Below are 22,319 nucleotides of genomic sequence, written 5' to 3' on the forward strand. Positions count from 1 at the left end.
GCAGCCCCTGAAAGGATCAATAGGCATGACCTGCTAATCAGTATATGACTGTTCGGCTTCTTTCATGGGTTGCCCTGGGTGCCCCAGATTTAACTATATTAAACCTCCGAATATTGAAAAAGGGAGGCTTTGTTCAGAACTTCATTCAACTGTATGGGGACATCATACAGTGCTATTCCTGTTGCTGTAGATTTATTCCTTTACAAGACCATTTTTTTACAAGTCACTTTGAACATGTCTTCTCTTTCATATTTTTGGTGCACATGAGGCAGATATTGTGGAAAATTGGTAATGAAGGGGAGAGAAAGATTTTTGCCTGAAGATGCAGATGTTGGTGGTTATCAGACAAACGTCTTAGAAAGAGGGAAAGAATCTCCCAAATCACGTATTCTAAAGTCTCAGGAATGTGGTATGATCATTCTGTGCCCACATTTCTACACAAAAACTCATCAAAACGTAGAAGCAATAGAAGACTTGTGATATTCCGCTTTCAAATTACAACAGAAATTGTGACCAGTTAGGAGCCTGTATGCCTCTCTTAGTCATTAGTACCATATGGCTGTCCTGAATTGAAGAAAAATAGCCAAAGAACTAGTGCCCTTTCAATTTACCTAAGCCTGATCACTTGGAAGTAGTAGGGAAGAAAGGCAAACTTGAAAATGTTTCCATCCTTCCTTCCTTTTTTGGCTTTAAACTCTGGGAATCCACTAGCCAGCACAGCCACAGAAAGAGCAAGATTGGCCATTTAAGACATGCTGAAAACATTTTATCTTTGATATTACCTCTTACTGTAGGAGACCTGTGGTGCAGTAATTAAACTGCAGTGCTGCAGTCAAACTTCTGCTTATGACCTAAGTTTAATCCTGACAGGCTCTAGTACCTGGCTCAGGGTTGACCCAACCATCCATCCTTCTGAGTTTTTTTCTGAAGGGAAGATGCACCATAAATTTGGATTTGCTATTGCAGCATTCATGTGACATACTGATTGTGAAAAAGGGACTCAAAAAAAATGACAAATTGAGCTCCCTCAACAGTTATTCAAAAAGCGATAGCAGTTTGTTCTTCCATTAAAAGAAAGTCTTACCACAAATGTCTGTCTTTCTGTCTTCAAAAGTTGATTCACCCTGGCTTTTCTGGTTCAGAAGTAGCTGTGTGATTTGGCCCTCAAAAGATATTTCAGAAGAGAAAAGAAAAACTAGCCAGAGAGGAGTTGCAACCAGTTGTATCAGAGACAACATCGACAATTCTGCACATACTACTAACTACAACGTTGGTGTGGCCAACTTGTTCTCCTGCCCTATCCTTTTAAAAAAAAACTTTAGTTGAAATCTGATGCAACCAGCTCTAGCAAAACTATGGTGTCTGTATACCATAATACAGTATATATTTTTAAATCTTTGGGCATTTAACCTAGTATTTTCCATTAAAACTGAGACTGTGTGTAAAAAGGTTATACCACAGCACTCAGGACCCACGGGGACTCCTGTTTTTATGTGCCAGCCCACCTGGAACCCTCAAGTGTTCAAAAACTATCTTTAAAAAGCAGGTAACTTTAAATGAACTAGTAAAATCAGAATGATATAGAAGGTAATTGACAGCAGCAATCATCTATGAAAAGCCAAGCTTCAGAGAAACTACAGTTCCAGTCTCTTGTTGGCTATTAAAGTGAATTAATGATCTGGAGCTACATAGGGGTTTCCAGAAACAACACACAAATGTCCAAACTGCCAGCCTGGAGTATGGAGAAATGTTTACTTTTTGAAGGGATTGCCTGTTCAGACACTGAAGTAATGCACACATGTCCAATGAAACCATAATGCAGAAAGGACAGAAACTTAGAGTGTTGCTTAAAAGTACCTTAAAAAGAGAAGTCACACCCGCAAAATAAATCCACTCCTCCCTTCTTTGCAGTGCATTTGAATGACATACACTTGTAAGCAAACTGCACATTTATTGCCTGTCTTGCACACTTGAGGCCAGCTCCCAATTTTTTTCCCACCTTTATTTTTTAGAATAGAAAAAGAAATGAAGGTTTATAACATCACACATATGTCCCCAACAATCCACACAAGGCATAGTTGGTTTCTGTTCCAAATAGGCAGAACTGTTTCTCCATGAGCTCAGTCCTGAGGGAAAGGTTGTAGTTTATATACAGAGATAACTGATGTTTTTTGTTTCCATAACTATTCTGCCATTCAAAGTATTATACTTGGAGAAACCTTTACAATAATGACAACGTGCTTGGAAGGAAATTATAATAGCGTAATTTGTCTTCAGAATCTCATAATGGGATGGTAGCTGTACGTTCATTCAGAGTATGTATGTCCTCTGCATCACAATAAAGCTACAGCATGAGCCCAATAATGCTGTTCAAAAAATTTATCCACCTAACTGATTAATCAAAAATACTTAAAACCAGGAGTCTACATATTCATAGAATAGAAAAATAAGTATTGAGAACAAGAACATATTCACTAAGAGCACAATGAGACAGAAGTTTATCCTGGGTTGTCCTCTAAGTTATCAATGCACCCTGACATATAAATTATTGTTGCCTTTTAGAGAAATATTTAATTATTTCAGGAAGATGTGTTTCAAGTTTTTTCATATCACACAGCCTCCATTTTCACTTACCGTTCCCTGCTTACATCATCCTCTTACCCATCTCTTTCTGGCTTTCTTATCCCTTCTTTTCTTTTTTAAGTATTTAGCAAACGAAACAGTGTTGAACTGATAAGACATGGAAAGCATCTGAATTAGTGCTGTATCAGTTTTAACACTATATCTTTAGACTGCTGCTAACTAAGAGGGGGGGAATTAAAAATACAATGTACAAATTGCAGTGGAATTGCAGTCCTTACCAGTGTGAGCAAAAGGAGCAGGGTTCGTTCACACACTACACCTCACTCTGTGCTTCAGCAACTATGTCATCTGGACATACCCAGAAATTGCCCTCCAGGACTGATAAAGATCACAAAAGCCCAAAACAAACCAACATAATGCAGCTGGAAATATTACCAAAAAAACCCCCAAACCCCACACAAGCCATGCCAGCCAAACAAAACATTCTATAAATCTATGTCAAAAGATCAGATCTACTTATGATTAGTACTTTTTAAAATAATATATTATTAATCTCTTAGTTTTGAATTTTTCTTTTTTAAAAAAAATACAACTAGTACTAATATCATATAGGGTGTTGAAAGGAACACTGAGGAATATGGCACAAGTACTGAGAGATATCCTTTGCTCTTTATACTAGCTTTTAGCTTATAGCAGTGATGGCACAATCTTTACTCTGAGTTACTGACAATGGGCTTGCCCTTTATGTACAAGCTGTTGTGAACCAGGTAATGGCAGGAGATCAGCCACGTTTCCTGACAGATGTTTGGGTGATCTGAAACAACCATCAAAGATTTCTGAAAATATCAACTGTTTTGACAATAAATGCATCAAAGTTTAAAGAAACAATTAAAAACTTGGATGTTTAGGCAGGCCTTCCCAACAGATAATTCCTGACGATTTTTTCCTACCCTATAGCTCTCCTATCTTGTTTAATAATTTTTTTCTTTTTTTTCTTTTTCTTTTTGTTAAGTAATATGGTTATATGTATTTTATTGTTTTATTCTTATGTTGTTAGCCGCCTAGAGTGGTCCTCACACGACCAGATAGGCGGGATATAAATAAAATAAATAAATAAATAAATAAATGAACGAAAGCTGGGTGCAAGCAGGGTTTTTTTTATGTAGTAGAGCTTAGTGCTCACAACTAATTCCTGAGCTAGACACTTTTTAATTTGAAGAATGCATGTCTTTTCTGTCTGGCACCAGTTAGAGGACTTCGGGGTGCCAGTAAAAAAAAGGGAGGGTGATACTGCAGCTTTGAAGTGTTCCCAGTCCTGCTGCAGATGATGGAAAGGAAAATGTTGTTTCCAGAGTATGATGCACTGGAAATTGAGCTTGTGGTTGAATGATCGGCTGCTCCTCCACCCCCTCGCTTGTCCATCTGGAGTGATTTGGTGATGCTGCTAAGGATTTAAGCTAAGCCTCCAAATTAGTACTTGGGTAGTCCATTCCTTTGAATAGAAATGACTGACATTTTTTGCCTCCAAGGCTGATTAACGAACAGATCAGAACTGGGGCTTGCTTCATGTGTCATTTTTTTCCTTGTACAGTATTGTGCTTGTGACAGTGACACCTGTCTCCCTACTAACAATACACATGGAGAATAGATGTGAGTGAGAAGGTTGTGAAGGAGAGAGAGGGGTTGGAGAGTGTGAATCTGATTTAAAAAAAAAACTTCAAGATGCTCATTATAAAAATTTATAACCAAACAAAACCAAAATGTGAGTTCTGTGCCCTCAGCTTGACATTTCAGTTCAGATTTATTTACCAGCCATTGGATACATAAGTGACTCATGACAGGGGAGTGCCATCTTACCCCAGAATTATAGGCTCAGATGCAGACACACATACATCCCACATGGATCACAAGGTCCTACACATCAGACATTTGGTAGCTCCGATTTGCCACCTGAATGTGGCACATGGAGTTTAGACTACATGAATTAATCATGTAAAGGAAATTTGAATGGAGAAAGGGATCCTAGCCCTGTCAGCCTTTATGCAGGTGATTCTGCAAAGCAGGAGTTCAGCGTATTTAGTGTATATTAAGCAGTAACGCTGGAATTGGCCATTTTCTCTTTCAGGTCATTCAGGCAGATCAAGCAGCATTACAGATTTTAAACAAAACAAAATGTTTCATGTCAACTGAGACTTTGTGGTGAAATCCAGGATAACAGGTTTTTATTAAATCCTGGATCTCATGGAGTTTGGGTTCAACAGGTTTTATGCACGTACATTCACCTACCCACTTGGAGGCAGAACCACTTGCTGCAGATCTCTAACGAACCAGTATTTTTGTTGTTATGAAGGAAAAAGGGAAGCAAACAACTTGTTCGACTGGCTGTGATGATAATAGATTTCAGCATGACATGACTTCTTTCCTGAGGTAAGACTGGACAGTGGGCATTCGTTACAGAGTTGACAGATGAAGGGACTGAACAATTAAAAGAGATGGAGGATGGGGCTTGAGAGGAAATGAAATCAGAAGTCCTGATCAATCTTGCTTTGATTATTTATCTGAGAATGATAAGTTATTACTGATATTTAAAGGACCACTAAGTGCATTGTTCTATATTTAGCGTGGCTCTGATAAAATCAATCCCACTCCAAAACATGGGGATTTCTCAAAGCAATTTATATATCTAGCAAACAAGACTAGAGAGTCCTTGCCCTTGGGTTTATAAACAGAAAAAGGCATGAGACAAAAGGAAAGCTGGGTGGAGGAGGAAATGGAAAAAGAATCAGAATGGACAGCTCTCACAGCAGAATGAAACTTACCCTAGTGTAGTAGGAAAACTCCTCAATTGGCAGGTGCAGGCTGATAATACCAGCAACAGAATTATGTCCCATTGAATTTAGTGGAGCTTATTTTCAAGTAAGTGTGCACAGAGCCATACTGTTAATGAAGAAAAGGAGAACTGGTGGAGGGGAGAAGACAGGGATCAAAATGGCATAGAAATGAAAGTGAGTCTCAGATTTGCAGACTCTCTCACAGGATTGGTCCTAGATTTGGAAAGATTCCCAATTATGATTGCCAGGCACTCATTGCTACGAGGTTCGTGATTCCCCACCTTGATATGTTAATTTGACAGACTCCCGATGCTCAGTTTTATGATGCTACTCCTCTTTGTCCAAAATTCTTGTCCAGCTTGCCATAATTACCTGGAACTGACACAAGCATGGTTCATCTATTTTGTTCTGTTCTGCTCACCTGAACCCATCCTTGGACTGAATGAAAACTGGTTGCACTCACATGTCTCTGCTCTTGGGGCTGGGCAGCTGCCAACAAAAGATTATGAAAAGATGGCATCTGCATTCAGTGCACCTGGCCAGGGTACATTGTGATAACATGCATGTGTAGGGCGCAACCAGCACATACTTGTTGCCAACATGACAAACCAGGGAAGAATCCTTGAGAAAGAGGCAAACTTTGTCTTGGCCTTTGCTCAGGAAAGTTAGAAACATCAGGCGAGTTCTACATTAAATCAAGTGCTGCTTACCTACCACTAGCATTAACTGCTGCTAGAGAACCTGAGATCTGCGATGTAAACAAAGCCATGATTAGTGCCACAAATTCAGCAGTTGGACAACTGATGCAAATCTTGGGGATAATGACACCTGTGAGTTTCTCTGTTTAAACAAATCATGATCTTGCAACCCTTATGAGTAAATAACAATTTCAGAATGCATCAGGTTCACTTTCTCCAGCTGGATCGGGGGAAGGTTAAGCCTTGACTTCTCAGATTAGCTCTTGACTTCTTGACTTCTTGACTATTGCTCTTGACTTCTCAGATTAGCACTGAGAAGTCTCTAAAAATGAGTTGTGCTAAAATGTGCTGCTAAATAAATAAATAAACAAAGAGTCAGTCTTATGAATCACATTCAGGCCCCCAACAGCTCCACTGCAGAAATTCCAGTATGACTCAGAAGTGGATCTGCATAGCAAGGAACCCATAGGCAATTTAGACAGTTTTGTCAGCGTAGGAGTGGTTGGCTTAGATTGACCCAAAAAGCAGGTGGGGCTGCAGGTACAACATGCTGCTGCATAATGAAATGAGACATGCTACAAAAATGCAGGTGTGAGTTTTTGAAATGATCTTGCTCCTCTAAGGCCATACATCATTTTAAGATAGATCTATGCAAAGTGGGCTCTTATTCCTCACAGCTCCTACAATATAAAGCTATGCTTTGTCTGGCATTGCTAGATGATTTTTTTCAAATCTTTAACTTCAAAAATCAATAGGGAGATATGTGTTAGTTCTGTTGCTGTAGTTGCCAGCAATATTAAAACTATTGAGTATGGGCAAAGACAGCCAGCTGGTAGAAACAAGCCACATACTTGGAGAGGTATGCAAATTAATTTAAATGGCTCCCCAAACCCCCGCAGTTTTTAATGGCAAAATAATGACTGACAGAAACATTCAAAAAGAAAAATGTATTCAGCTCATCAAAAATGCATTTTATTGAATGTAGCATTTTAGATTTATGTAAGAGGTAACCTCTCTCCCCTCTTACACATACTGCTATGCACTCATGCTCTAGAACTGAAAGGTTCCTACCAGCAGAGGCTGGTGACTAATTTGACAGGGGCAGTAAATGCGCTCTAGGTTTTAGCCCAAATTTTCAGGAGCTATTTGAGGTTCTAAACCCTCTTCCCAAAATAGTCTCAGTACCTTGGACAGTTGCTTCCAAGGTTGGACTAAAAATCAGAGATCAGAGTAGACACACACACACACACACACACACACACACACACACACAGAGAGAGAGAGAGAGAGAGAGAGAGAGAGAGAGAGAGAGAGAGAGAGAGAGAGAGAGAGAGAGAGAGAGAGAGAGAGTCATGAGCCTTCCTGAGCCTTCCCACTAGATGGCATCAGTTTTAAAATGGGACCTGACTTACAAGGGAATTAGTTTGCAAGGGGAAACAAATTTCTAAATGCTGGGCTATTGTACTGGAAACAGAATATGAAATTTACTAGCCTGTGTATGGGCATTGGGTTTCCTTATTTACATCATTCTGGAGGACAAGAAGAGTCTTGCTTTTGTTCAAATAGCACATGGCTATTTTTAACTTAGTGAGCTGTAAGGGTGAGTAAATCCAGCTTAGTTTTTTTTTCCTGTTGTAGGTATCTGTTGGCATGGTCCCATAGTCTTAATTTTGGTAGTAAGGCATGGTCATACAATCTCAGGTTATGGGGTTTTTTTAGTACCCACACTCTTTCCATTTCATAATGAAAAAGTTACACAACCCACTAAGAATTTTTTTATATTTAACATGAAACTGCACAGATAATTCGCTACTGGGAAGCTAGTTTGATCCAGCAAATCATTTTTGTTGTTTAGTCGCTAAATACAAAGAAATTTGCTCCTGAATCTGACCACTGGTCCATGTAAGTGAAACTGCAGGAAGGGTTATTTCATTTTGGTTGTTTAGTCATTTAGTTGTGTCCGACTCTTTGTGACCCCGTGGACCAGAGCACGCCAAGCCCTCCTGTCTTCCACTGCCTCCCGGAGTTGGGTCAAATTCATGTTGGTAGCTTCGATGACACTGTCCATCAATCTCATCCTCTGTCGTCCCCTTCTCATCCTGCCTTCACACTTTCCTAACATCAGGGTCTTTTCCAGGGAGTCTTTTCTTCTCATGAGATGGCCAAAGTATTGGAACCTCAGCTTCAGGATCTGTCCTTCCAGTGAGCACTTGGGGTTGATTTCCTCCAGAATGGATAGGTTTGTTCTCTTTGCAGTCCAGGGGACTCTCAAGAGTCTCCTCCAGCACCACAGTTCAAAAGCATCAATTCTTTGGCAGTCAGCCTTCTTTATGGTCCAGCTCTCAGTTCCATACATCGGTACTGGAAAAAACATAGCTTTGACTATATGGAGCTTTGTTGGCAAGGTGATGTCTCTGCTTTTTAAGGTGCTGTCTAGGTTTTTCATTGTTTTCCTCCCAAGAAGCAGGCATCTTTTAATTTTGTGGCTGCTGTCACCATCTGCAGTTATATGGAGCCCAAGAACGTAAAATCTGTCACTGCCTCCATATCTTCCCCTTCTGTTTGCCAGGAGGTGATGGGACCCATGGCCATGATCTTAGTGTTTGTTTTTGTTTTTAATGTTGAGCTTCAGACCAGTTTTTGTTCTCTCCTCTTTCACCTCCAATAAGAGGTTCTTTAATTCCTTCTCCCTTTCTGCCATCAGAGTGGTATAATCTGCATATCTGAGGTTGTTGATGTTTCTTCCGGCAATCTTAATTCCCGTTTGGGATTCCTCCAGTTCAGCCTTTCGCATGATGTATTCTGCATATAAATAAGCAAGGGGACAATATACAGCCTTATTGTACTCCTTTCCCAATTTTGAACCAATCTGTTCTTCCATATCCAGTTCTAACTGTTGCTTCCTATCCCACATATAGTTTTCTCAGGAGATAGATAAGGAGGTCAGGCACTCCCATTTCTTTAAGAACTGACGATAGTTTGCTGTGGTCCACATAGTCAAAGGCTTTTGTGTAGTCAAAGAAGCAGAAGTAGATGTTTTTCTGGAACTCTCTGGCTTTTTCCATAATCCAGTGCATGTTAGCAATTTGGTCTTTAGTTCCTCTGCCCCTTCAAAATCGAACTTTTACTTTTGGGAGTCCTCAGTCCACATACTGATGAAACCTACCTTGTAGGATTTTGAGCATAACCTTGCTAGCATGTGAAATGAGTGCAACTGTACGTTAGTTGGAGATTTCGTTGGCACTGGCCTTCTTTGGGATTGGGATGTAGACTGATCTTTTCCAGTCCTCTGGCCACTGTTGAGTTTTCCAAACTTGCTGGCATATTGAGTGTAACACCTTAACAGCGTCATCTTTCAAGGTTTTAAATACTTCAACTGGAATGCCATCACCTCCACTGGCCTTGTTGTTAGCCAGGTTTTCTAAGACCCACTTGACTTCACTCTCCAGGAAGTCTGGCTCAAGGTCAGCAACTACAATATATGGCTTGTCCGGGACATCCAGATCTTTCTGGTATAATTCCTTTGTGTATTATTGCCATCTCTTCTTGATGTCTTCTGCTTCTGTTAGGTCCCTCCCATTTTTGTCCTTTCTCATGTCCATCTTTGCACAAAATGTTCCTTTAATATTTCCAATTTTCTTGAACAGATCTCTGGTTTTTTCTTTTCTATTATTTTCCTCTGTTTCTTTGCATTGTTCATTTAAGAAGGCCCTCTTGTCTCTCCTTGCTATTCTTTGGAAGTCTGCATTCAATTTTCTGTAGCTTTCCCTATCTCCCTTGCATTTTGGTTCTCTTCTCTGCTATTTGTAAGGCCTCGCTGGACAACCACTTTGCTTTCTTGCATTTTTTTCTTTGGGATGGTTTTTGTTGCTGCTTCCTGTACAATGTTACGAGCCTCCATCCATAGTTCTTCAGGCACTCTGTCCACCAAATCTAGTTCTTTAAATCTGTTCTTCACTTCCACTGTGTATTCATAAGGGATTTGGTTTAGATTATACCTAACTGGGCCAGTGGTTTTTCCTACTTTCTTCAGTGTAAGCTTGAGTTTTGCTATAAGAAGCTGATGATCAGAGCCACAATCGGCTCCAGGTCTTGTTTTTGCTGACTGTCTAGAGCTTCTCCATCTTTGGCTGCAGAGAACATAATTTGATTTCCGCAGATCGTAAGTACATGCAAATCCTCTGGTGACTGCAGAGAAAGGGAATACAAAGCATTCTGTACATTGAAAAGTATGTTGTCAACCAACCTCATAACCAAAACATACCTCTAGAGAAGTAACTATGTTAAGTCTTCTGCAACAAAATCAACACTGAGTCTTGTAGTATATCTTGAGGACTAGAAAGGTTGTTAGTTCCATAGGAGTGGCAGTGGTTTTGTGGGATTGTTTAGGGACTAACAGTCCCATTATAAATTTGAAAAACAAATTTTAAACATGAACTTCCTGATGAGTTCCATAGTTAGCAAGTATTAGACATTTTGCTTTAAGTCAAAATAAAGACAACAGCACCATGTAATTTGGGTGTATGTTAACCTACTGAGGATTGCTTCTCAGTCAAAAACACTGGATCAAAGTGAGAGAAAATTAATCCTTGCTTCCTAGTAGTATGCACAATTACCCAGAAGTAAGTCAGGCTGCTTTCAAAGGGGCTTACTTCCTATTCACAGTCACTTGAGAAAAAGTTCAGTCGAACTCAGTGAGGCTTACTTCAAGTAAAAATGCTTAGGTCATACTATGGATGCCTTCAGGACTTCCTCCTCCTCTTCTTCTTTCTGCTGGAGACAATGGCCCATTAAGACTCTGGATGTGGCAAATGATGCTGTGTGGAGTCTGAATCAATACCCAAGGCTCTTCACCCAAGATGTTCTTCTCCCTCCTGCACCTCTTTCATGATGGCAAAGGTGAGAAGAAAAGCTTGCGCATCAGGAGCTACCAGTTCAAGGTGTTTTCTGAACAACAGGGACTGTGGAGGATCAGGAAGGTTTAAAACTCTTATCCCTGTGATCCCGCCCCATCCCCAAACAATAATGGAAGCAGTGAAGAAGTAGCTGTTTCCCAGCCTGACTGGCTGTTTGGGGCTGGCAAAGCAGAACACTTGGTCCATGTTTTCCAAACCAGAACAAAGCGGGTCCTCTGCTTCATCAGCCCCATACTGCCCATCATGCTGGTGAAGCCTTAGGCACTTTGTGGCCTGGGTGGAGGTGGGGAGGGAGAAGGAGCCTCACCCTGCCCTTTGTAAGATGGAGTACCCCACTTGCTCAGAACCCACGGAAGTGGAGCACTCTATCTCAGCTTTGTCAGCTGAGTGGCCCTCTCAGACGGTTCCATGCCTTCTGAGTGGACCAATTTCACACACACCCCTTTAAGCCCTACTCATCAAGAGCAAGCGTCCTGGAAAGGGAGCGAATGTGGTCGTTAAGAGTAGAAAGTGGTAACCTTGCTTTATGGAAAGCGGGTCATAAAGACCATCATTTGGCCCACAAAAGCGTGGCAGGCCCAGCGCCAACCAGATAAATAAGCCCATACCAGACTAGCTGGCTCGGGGGGGGGGGGGGTCGTACTCAGGCTGGAGGCCATTTCCTCTGTTCGTCGGGGGGGGGGGGAGAACCAGGGAGGGACGAGTAACATGGGGGGAAAAGAGAGCCCAACGGGTGGGCGGGGCTTCCTCCTCGGGCGGCCGCGGCGCGGCTCGGGTTTATTATAGAGCGAACGTGCTGTCCGGGGGGAGACCTTTGCCTTTCCCCCCCCTTTCCCGCCCCAAAGCGCGGCGCCCGGCGTCTTCCCCTCTGCACGGGCGGGGGCGGGACGGGAGGCTGCGGAGCTTCCACGACGGGAAGGAACCTAGGGAGGGAGGGAGGTGGGGCGATGCCGCGGCCGGCCAGGAGACGCAGCAACCGCAGCCTCTGGTGCTGCTTCGGCGTCTGAAGGGCTCTCCGCTCAGAGAGGCGCGGGCGAGGAGGAGGAGGGGGCGGCAGTGGAGAGGCAGCGATGAGCTGAGGCGCTGCCCCGAGGAGCGATCCTGGGACGGAGGCCGGCCCCTTGCATGCAGCTGGCGGCGCCCATGTGCAAAGAGCAGCGAGCCATCATGATTCTCACGCGTAAGTTCGAGCCGCGCTCGCGCGCGGACAGAAAGAGGGATCCAGCGGAGGGCGGCCCGTGTCTCTCAGTCGCCCCCTTGAAACGCTGGCGGGGGTTCTTCTGGAGGGGATGAGACGCCGACGAGGGATCCTCGCGGCTGTCCTGAGTGCCAGAGGTGGGGAGAGGCTCGGCTCCTCTGCCCATGCTCAGAGGTTACCTCACTCAATGCGGCCTGAGTCTGGCGAACAGCGGGGGGGGGGAGGGCGGCTGGCCGGCCCTTCAGGACAGACCAGCAGCAGCCTGAAACGGTGGGGCGTGGGTGGTCTCCAGCCCCTCCGGTGGCTTTGCCCGAAAGAGAAGCGGGTGGCTTGCGCTCTGCGCCCGGCGGGGCTTTGGTTCCCCGCGTCAGGCTGCCCGGTTGAGGAGGGCCGGGCATTCTGGAAGCCGCTCGTTCGTAGGGTCGCCGTAAGTAAGCCGAGGGCGACTTGAGGGCGCGTTAACAACAAAGGTTGCCTGAAACGGTGCCTCGGCGAAGAGGGGGGCCCGGGCCCGGACGGGGAGCCGACGGGCTTGCTTTGGAGGCGGTGGCGTGCGAGCGACTTCGCCCGAGCGCGGCTTGAGGGACAGCCGGCGAGTCGAGTGTCCCGCGCGGGTTGTGTCGGGCGGTGGGGGGGGGTAGGGGTTGGGGGAGCGGGTTTCCCTGAGGAGTTGAAAAGGCAGAGAGGACCTTTATCTTTGCACGTAGGCGGACTCCTTGCGGGGAATCGTCTTCCCCTCCAGAAATGCTGGGTATTTGCCCCTGCGGACGATCTGGTTTGTTTCACGCTGATGGCCTCCAGCTTTACTGACAGAAAGCGTGTGTGTTTTGTATCCTCTTCCTCCAGCATCTGGCCTTGCCGTCAAATGCTGCGGATGCTTGCTTGCTTGCTTATTTATTCATTCATTTATTCATTTGAAATGTTTATATCTTTTTCTCCTTTGAAAAAACAAAACAAAACTCTTGACTCGCAAAGCGATCCGCGCTTTTTGTAGTCACCGTAGTTTCACGTGGACTTCGTCCTGATCGGAAGGGACATGGTAGTTTTGAGGGCGTACGGTCTGTCTATCCATCCACTGAGAAAACGGCCTTTCCCATCGTCACACTGAATGCAAATGTCATAAGCAATTGCAGGTTTTTCTTACTCGGTTTAGTTAAGTTTGCGGCGTGATAAGAAGAATGAAGGCATTTTTAAACCCTTTGCACATTTCCTTGGGAATAAGCCCCATTGTATTCGGGGAGAATTATTCTGAAGTGTCTTTTGGACTGCACTTGGTAAAGCTCTTAAGGAAACAGGAAAAGAAGAAGTCCTTGGCTGCTTGGAAACATGTGGCAGCTTTTCCTGGAAATGTGTTTAAGATTAGCGGGTTCCTCTCCCTCCCCCACTCCCCCATTTCAAATCAAAATGCGTTTGGAGATGCTGTTCATCATTTCATGAGCAACATGGTACTGTGGACCTGGGTTTAAAGGGAGTGGCAGATGAAAGGGTTAAAAAGTGTGCCCTCGTGTGAAATTTTTTTTTAAGTGCCAAAGAGAAGGAAGCCTACAATCCCCTTTTGAAGTTTTTCAATAATTAGTCTGATGGCTCCTGGGAGCCAGATACTTCCCCCTGAGCAATGGTGCCCGAGCTTATGATGTCATCCTGGGAGCCTTTGATCCCTTCCAAGGAGTAACACCCCCTGCCAGTTGTAAACAATGCCTTGTATTTCTAGCACAAACAGCGAACAAATTCCTTTTTGCTGTCTGGCTACTTTGGGTACCACCCCGCCTTCTCTCTCTCTTTTCACAAAACTTTCCAGTGACATACTTTCAGCATCATTGTGAACAAAATGTTTCTATTAAGCTAATGAAGACTGTGCCTAAAGAGCAGCAAATTAGGTGTAAGGCATTGAGGTTAAATATCTAACCATGTGCCTATTGCTCTTTTTTGAGGAGGGTGGGGGAGATTCTGGAGGGGAGGGAATCTTGATACTGCAGTTGTCATGGAGTCAATCCTGGCACAATCAGCCTCATAATTTTGCTATTAAAATGCACTAGATACTTGAATGTCTTTGGGCAAGAAGACATTGTTGATATGTAAGCAAAAACTGTTATCCTCTGCCTAGAGTGGTCGTGACTTACTAGATAGGCGGGATATAAATAAAATAAATAAATAAGTATACTTCTTTGGTAATAACCCATTGAGAGAGTATGGTGTAGTGGATAGAGTAATAGATTAGGACCTGGGTTCAAATCCTCACTTGGCCATGGAAACTCATGGAGGGGAGTGGCACTGGTAAAACTACTTCTTAAATATCTCCCATGCCTTGACACTTCTATTAAGACTATGGTAAGTTGGATGTTACTTGAAGTCAGATGTGACCTGACAGCACAGAACAAACAAATAATGCCCACTGAACATGGGGGGGGGTTACTTTTCTTCCCTGGTTTGGCTATCTTTCCCACCAACCTAGCAGTTCGAAAGCATGCAAATGCAAGTAGATAAATAGGGACCACCTCGGTGGGAAGGTAACAGCGTTCCGTGTCTAAGTCGCACTGGCCACGTGACCACGGAAGATTGTCTTCTGACAAAATGCTGGCTCTGTGGCTTGGAAACGGGGATGAGCACCGCTCCCTAGAGTCGAACACGACTGGACTCAATGTCAAGGAGAACCTTTACCTTTGGCTATCTTAGCTTCCATTCTGGAAGAAAGGCAGTATATAAATTAATGCACAACATCCTTATTGTTCATCCTTATTGACAAAGGGTAGAGTTGAGTGTATGAAGCTGCATTACATTAGCTCCAATGTGGAGGCAGTTGAACTGGGGAATACAGGAACCTTGTTGAGCTTTCCAAAAGCATTTATTTTTGTAGAGTGGGAAGGAATTTTTGGCCTAGATAGGACCCTGTCCCTGTGAAGCCCTTTTTATATACTTCATGTCACAACTTGGAAGAGTAAAATTCAAGTTCCACCATACTTGCAGCCAGTTACTGGCCTGACTGGCAAAGGAAAGTCAAAAATTTGTAGCCAAAAGAATAGGTTCAAGCTCTTGCTGAATGTTGAGGCCAAACCATTATCTACTGATTATCCACTGTTCTCCCAAGGTCCTGAGCCGAAAGGTCTTTGCCCAGCCCTGTGCCCCTGAGGTTCATCTAACTGGATTTGCAAGGGACTAAACAGATGTTGTACCTGTGAGGTAATCTGTTCTTAGTTTAGCTTCAGTCGTTTTCAGACATTGTCTAAGATGTCGGCCCCATGTCGATCTCAGCTAGAGTGACTGACTTGCATCTTGTCGCTTAGGTTAGTGAGTTGCTTGCGTAGTCTCATTGAATCAGTGGGGATTTGGCGAGTCAACTACTCTGCAAGTTATATTGATTCAAATGATCCTACTCTGTTTGTGATTTCACATACTAAAATAAGTCACAACTGGAGTAAATCCATTTGAATCCATGGGATTTATGGAGGAGTTGACTCACCAATTTCCCACTGATTCAGTGGGACTACTGTTGCTACACACTATACAAAGCAAGAGGATTTCAGTCACTGTCTCATGGATGTAAGTTTACAGGGATGGGAAGGAAGGCAACATCTCTACCCCTCTAGATGTTTTTGGATTATAACTCTCTTAATCCCTGACAAAATGGTGTCTTGAGTCTCTAAGCTCCTCTTGGGCTGTCAGAGCTGCTCTTTTTGAAAAGGACTCTCTTAATTATATGTATATTTGGGGTGAGGTTGTTACCGGTAGTCTCTTACTCCAGAGTAAATAAATGGATATGGCCTGAAATAAGTGGTCTGTAAATTGCAACAGAACTAGGCTGTGATGGCCCCAGGCAGGCAAAGAATTCCCAAGATAAATGACCTTGTCTAGCTAACATTCTGCCTCTTCTCCCTCAAGATGAAATTTCAGGCAATATGGCAGGCTGTTTTGCCTGTTAGCAGAATGCCTCAGGTCTTGACTTACACATTATCTTGCAATAATTGTTCCCCACCCCCCATTTTATTTAAAGTCCAGGGTTTTTTGTTTGAGTGAAAGTAACTTTATCAGTCATCAGTTACAGATGCATTTTTTGTCTCAAGCTGTTGGGAGTCTCCAGTGGATCAAGGAATTCCTAGTAGAGAGCATATGGAATCTCTGGTTACATATGCAATGCAATTTATAATGAACTAGACAGAAGATAATAGTCAAGCAGCTTGGAAAATGTTGTTTGTGTGTGTAAGGATATCTGTGGCTCAAAGTTTTATTAATTTAGCATCTAGCTGACCACCAAATTTGTAGCAGGACTGTGCATTAGATCTAAGCTCAGAGACTTCTGGGCACCTGTTTTTTTAAAATTTGCTGACCTTTGTCTACATGTTGCCTTTGGGTTTGGATCAAATGGAAGGTGTGCACTTGGATCTGCCTGACTAGATCTTTTTCAGATCACAGGAGAAAGCACAGACTGCCTATCTCACAAATAAGACCATGAAAGTTGCTTGCCCGTCTGTATCTGTAGTGGCCTTTTCTGGGCTAAAATGAAGAAGAGAAATCACCTGGAAACAAAAGTGTAGTTACCACAGACAACTATATGTGCCCTTCTTGTTCAGCCTCGATTGTGTGGTCCTTTTCACATGTGCTCGGGAGGAATGCCAAAAGGCTATGGCAGGTTGGCTCAAGTTTCCTATATGATGCTTATTTCTAAAGTGTCCATAATGAGTTGTTACAGGTTTCTGCATGAGTGGTTTAATAGTCAGAATACTTGCCTGTTGATTTCAGCTGTCAAGCTGATATTGTGATACAGCCCTTCAACATTATGAAACTCAGGCCAAACCGTTGATAAAGTTAAGGGCTCTTCCGAAGACTATGGCGATGTCCTTCTAGAAGGGTTTTCATACCTTTTACCTCTATGATCTCTTACTGGAGACAGTCATTAATGATCTCCTATGGCAAATGCAAAATATATTTCCATGGTGGAGAGTGCATAGCTGCTCCAGAATTTAAGGAGTTGTCATCACCTTTTTATCTGGTAAAACACATGTACGTATGTATGCACTCACTAATATCCATTGCTCTTCAAACAACTGCACTAGCTATGAAATTGCCTCTAGGCCCAAATCAGTGTGCTCTGTTTGACCCTGGAAGCTCTACATGATTTGGACCCTAACTATCACAGGGGAAATTTTTTGTTCTTCAATTTTTCTTGGATTTAGTAGTCTCTGCGGTAATTATGCCTTCCTTCTAGCTGAACAGTTCTTTTGTCTTCTTTCTTTTAGGCCAGAAAAGGCCACCACAGATTCAGATCTGCAAACAGGATTAGGCCCTGCTTTAAATTCCCTCTCCTAGGAAGGCCAGAGTTACCCTAATTTTTTTTTTAATCTCAGCTGCTCTACTTTGAATGCTCTCCTCTTGGAAGTTCATAGGTCCCTACTGCCATCTTTTTAAAGGCAGGTCAAGATTTTTTTCTTTTTCAGATAGCCTTTGAGGAACTGGTGGCTTGGCAGGTTGTTTGTTTTTTTGCTGTCACTAGATTGCTGTATCAATGGGCTTATTCAGTTGAACTGATTGTGCAGTTTCAGGATTTATTTATTCACTTTTTAAAAAAATTTTCTACCCATAGCTTTTAGGTAACCAAGCTGAATACAAATGGTATAAAGCAGTGTCATAGTTTCCCCATTTATTTGCACATATGAGATGGACCCCTCTACTAACATATGTAGGCAGTGTGTGCATGCAGGAACATTTTGTTTTGAAGCACATGTGAGACCCTGGATGAGGGCGAGCAAGTTTTAGAGGGTATGCTGTGCAAGATTCTTTGAAGCCTGAAGTCCTTTAGTATGAATGTACTTTGACTGTTTGGGGCCAGCAGAGAAAAAGTAGAACTGTGCCATAGATTCCATTGGGAGACAACAGTGGTCTTTGGCCTTCAAAGGGGGATGGGGTAGAACGGAGGTTTGTGTCAAACAGGATGGCTCCATATTGTAAACAGAAGTTTCTCATGCTTCACTAGTAACAGGAAGAAGGAAATGAGGCTATGCTGCAGAACTGACAGGCTCCAGACAATACCAGGCCCACCCTAGCATTTTCACTGTATTGCCAAAAGACCTAAAGACATAAAAATAGCTTCAGATGTTTCCCTTTCCTTTTTATCCTTATCAAAGAAGTATAACCACGTCCAGTGCAAATTGTCCTATGTTCATTCTCCCTGTTGATATATCAGGACAGCACTATAGGAAATGAGCAACAAAAGCAGATCCACAGCAACGAGGGCCAGACCTTTCCTTGATTCTCTTGTACTGTCCAAAGCAATTTGGATAGATCTTGTTCACAGTACAGTACTGTAGTCATATCCATGAAATATGGCAGTGCGTAGAAATGGGGAAGCCAGAAATATTACTGTGTTGCACCTTTGGTGAAGTGAAAACTACACATTACTAGTGTCTTTTTGAGAATGTTAAATGTGCTACTAAATGTGGGCCAAAAAAGAAGAAAAAGGGGAGGGAGGATTCAGATCCCCCGTTTAAGTATACAGTATTTAGAACAAATCTTCAGTTTTAGCTCATTTCCTTTCTGCATGAAATGGCATTAACAGGGGTTTTGGCCAAAGCATTGTGGGAAAGAAGGCACATTTGAGCTGGTGGGCACATCTAGAATTTGAGAGGGTATTGCAGGTGCTGCCACAAAATGGTCAAGATAGGGAGCATTACTCTTAGAAGGCAAACCGGTGAGGCTAAAAAAATGTAACATACCCAAGAACCAAAGATAAGACAGAGGTGGGGGTCAGGGCACCAAAACAGAAAACATTTGAAACCATTTTTCTGCTCTAGCATCCATTTCACAGAATGCAAACTGGTATGGCTCAAAGACAAATGAATACAAGGCAGTAGTCATGAGGTCTGAGCCCCAGGTGCTGAAACACATTACGTGCCCCTGCAAAGTACAAAGAAGTGTCCATTTCTTTAGGAGGCAAACTGTTGAGGCTCAGAGAAAAGCATAGCATCCCAGCAAAATACCACACCAAAACAAACAAACTTACCAAAGTAAGTGTAACTTTTCCTGGAATTTATGTGATTTACTAGGCATTTAAAAGTGTGGAACCCTTGACCATAAGTACAGAAGCTCCCCCAGTGAATGTTGCCATTCTAGACATGTTTCTTTGCTTTATTACTTACTGTGTTACAAGGACCAGCATGACTTTTAAATAATTCTGTGTAATGAAGAATGTCAAGATGTCTTGTTTGTTTTTGATTCTGTGGCTGATAAATATCAAGGAATGTGAAGGCTGCTGTTTTTCTAGCAGAGAAACTGTGAATTGACAGGATGGGGTTATGTTGTTCAGGCCAAGGTTAGCAACACAGCTCTTGATTTCATCCTGTACATACTGTCTTTCTAATAACAATGTGCCTGGAATAAGGTTTCTGGAAGAGTTTCCTCAATAAATAAAGAGAGATGTTTATGAATATCTCCTATGATAGCACTGAATCTCAAGGAAACCTGTTTATGGTGCTGGAGAAGAAAATGCCATTGCTATCTTGTATTATCTTGCTTCCCAGTCTTCATTGTTTACATGTTCTGTTGGACCCCTGGATTTCTTGTAGACATGGTTGTGCTTCATTATCGGTAGCCAATGTAATGTAGTGGATAGAGTGCTGGACCGGGTTAAAATCCCTGCTCAGCCATGGGAACTTATTAGTGGATGGCAATGGTAAAACCATTCCATAAATGTCTCATGTATATTGAAACCTCTATTAGTGGTACCCAGAAATGGGATGTGACATAGCATCACATGGCATTGATGGTCAGTCTGATGTAGTGGCTGTTCAAGTGCTCAATTAGAACTTGGAAGATCTTGGTTAGAACTGAGATCTTCTGTAAGTTGTGAAACTCAATGGGTTATGTGGAGCTAGTTATTCTGGGTCAGTCTGGTCTACCTCATAGGGTTGTTATGTAACACACATATGCTGTCTCAAACTTGGTTAAAAAGCAGAGTAAGAATGTAACTAACAATACATAAGAATATACAGCATTGTTCAAAAGAAATTCTGTGCCAAGCAGCCCATATTCTGCATCAAAATCCTGAAACTCTGCAACCTGGTAAAATATGCCATCATGGATGTATTTCCTTCTACAGAAAGTATTTGAGAGATGTTACTTTTCATAGAAAATTTTCTGCCTTTACTAGATATGGAAATCAAGGTTTGGTGTATGTCCCTTCAAATCTTGAAATAGACCATAGAAATTTACTCTTCTGTTTCTCTGGATTTTGCATCTTCAAATATAATTGTCTAACCCTACAGGCTATAATGAAACTATCCTTAAAAGGAGAGAAGGAGTGTGTTTATTTATTTATTTATTTATTTTTAACTTAAATCAGCGTCTTTCTACTAAAATAGTGCCAAAGTAGCTAACAACCTCTAAAAACATAATAAGTGATAAAGGCATTACAAGCACTGTTAAAAGCAAATTTACCATGAAGCCATTAAAATCAGTACAGGTTTCACTGAGCTGAATTTTGTTTTCAGTACTAGTTCTCCACTTTTGTAAAATCATGAATTTCCAGATACTGTTAAGCAAAGGAAGGGGAGAAGAAGTGTTAAGCATTCCAAATGGATGTGCATTCTAGACAGTTGTGGGTGAGCTTCAGGATTGCTAAAGGGTTTAGCTGTAGTAACAGCATTCCATTAAGCCCTCTTTACCTTTGCATGAGCCAGCCCAGTATCACTGGTTCTGTCTCAAAAGTATGCTTAGTTTAATCTCTAGACTGATCTCCTATCCATGGGACAGAAATTTACAGGGGAAATTATCATAGATAGTTTGTGCCTGAGTTGAATGTATAAATTCTAGCATTCACTAATTTGGAGTCCCTGTGCTATGGGGAAGAGTGTCTATGCAGTGAGAATAGAACTTTATCCAGGTTTTCTTCTGTCACACATTGTCCCCCACTTCTGTCCATCAGTCTGAGAGGCTGATGGCCTATCATGTATCTCAATCACTTATATACCTTGATGACTTCAATAGAAGTAAGACTGTTCAGAGATGATGGTGGTGGAAACTATTCCATCTGGGTCTTGTAATAACAATGTTTGATTCTTTGGATCCTAGCTAATTATTTCTCATTGAAGTGTCATGAGTCTTATCCGTGAAGCACGTCCATTGCTCTATTCTGTCAAGCTTCCTCTCGTGCTGCTTGTTCAAACTTAGCTGGTGAACAAGGTCTTGGGCTTTCAGCTAATCTTCGTATGTGTACAGATTCTGAACTGGTTTAAATGTTGTTGTTTGTTTTATGTTATTATTCTTGTATGTTGTTAGCCGCCCAGAGTAGACTTCGGTCTAGATAGGCAGAATATAAATTAAATTAAAAAATAATTTTAAAAAACTGTTTGGAGGGGGGATGAGCTATTTCTACTAATCGTTATTTTCTTAGAAAGTGTGTAGAGGATATTATTTTTAGCAGGCAAATTGGAAGGCAAAGAGGGGTAGTAGTAAAAAGGCATCAGTTCCCTTTACCAGTCTCCTAGCTCTCCTCAAGAGTCATTCTAAATGCTTTAAGAATTCACCATCCAAAAGGTAACACAGAATATTGTCATTGTCCATTCTGAGACACCATCTTGGGACAAAGTGCAGATTTTAAAAGTTAAGCTACCGTTCAGTGTTAGAATACAGATGATGGTTAACAAAGCTGAAACATGCAGTGCTACATGTCTCTTTTGCTACTTGGTAAACCAGTTCTCTGGAAGATAGTGTTGGCAACAACTGTACGTATGCATTTGGCAGACTGACATAAAAGACCATTAGGTGAGAGAACACATCTCATGATAATTCCGTTATCTGTACAATCTCTCTGATACCTTACCAGGTGATGAAGAGAGGATTGTCACAGAATAAATCTACAGTAGTAAACGAGTATGTCTCTGCTTACTGATACCCTTAGGAGATTTTTCTACTTGTGAGAGATCTGCAAATGCCACCATCAGTTTCAAGGTCTGTAATACCCATAGTGAGCCAGTTCTTTTCTCATACAAAATGAAAATTTCTGCATGCATTTTTTGCAGAAAATTGCAGAAATGACCTGCCAGTGGTTAAGAAGCTGAGATTTCTACTCATCATTGTACACCATTGCATGACTTGGACCATAACG

General features: G+C 42.2%; 1 protein-coding gene across 2 annotated transcripts in view; it reads left to right on the forward strand.

Annotated features, from left to right (window-relative positions):
• The window catches only part of LOC110077007 (rho GTPase-activating protein 7), a 148,278-nt gene that overhangs the window by 81,268 nt on the left and 44,691 nt on the right, over window positions 1-22,319 (forward strand). Inside the window, exon 1 of one of the 2 annotated variants that reach the window (XM_020789640.3) lies at window positions 3,712-12,208. The exons of the other annotated variant lie outside the window; for it this stretch is intronic. Within the exon in view, the coding sequence (XP_020645299.3) occupies window positions 12,154-12,208 (55 nt within the window). The 5' untranslated portion in view covers window positions 3,712-12,153. Of the gene's footprint in view, window positions 1-3,711; window positions 12,209-22,319 lie in introns of those variants that run through there. 2 annotated transcript variants of the gene reach the window in all.

Source organism: Pogona vitticeps, chromosome 5 (genome assembly GCF_051106095.1).
Source record: "Pogona vitticeps strain Pit_001003342236 chromosome 5, PviZW2.1, whole genome shotgun sequence".
NCBI lineage: Eukaryota > Metazoa > Chordata > Lepidosauria > Squamata > Agamidae > Pogona > Pogona vitticeps.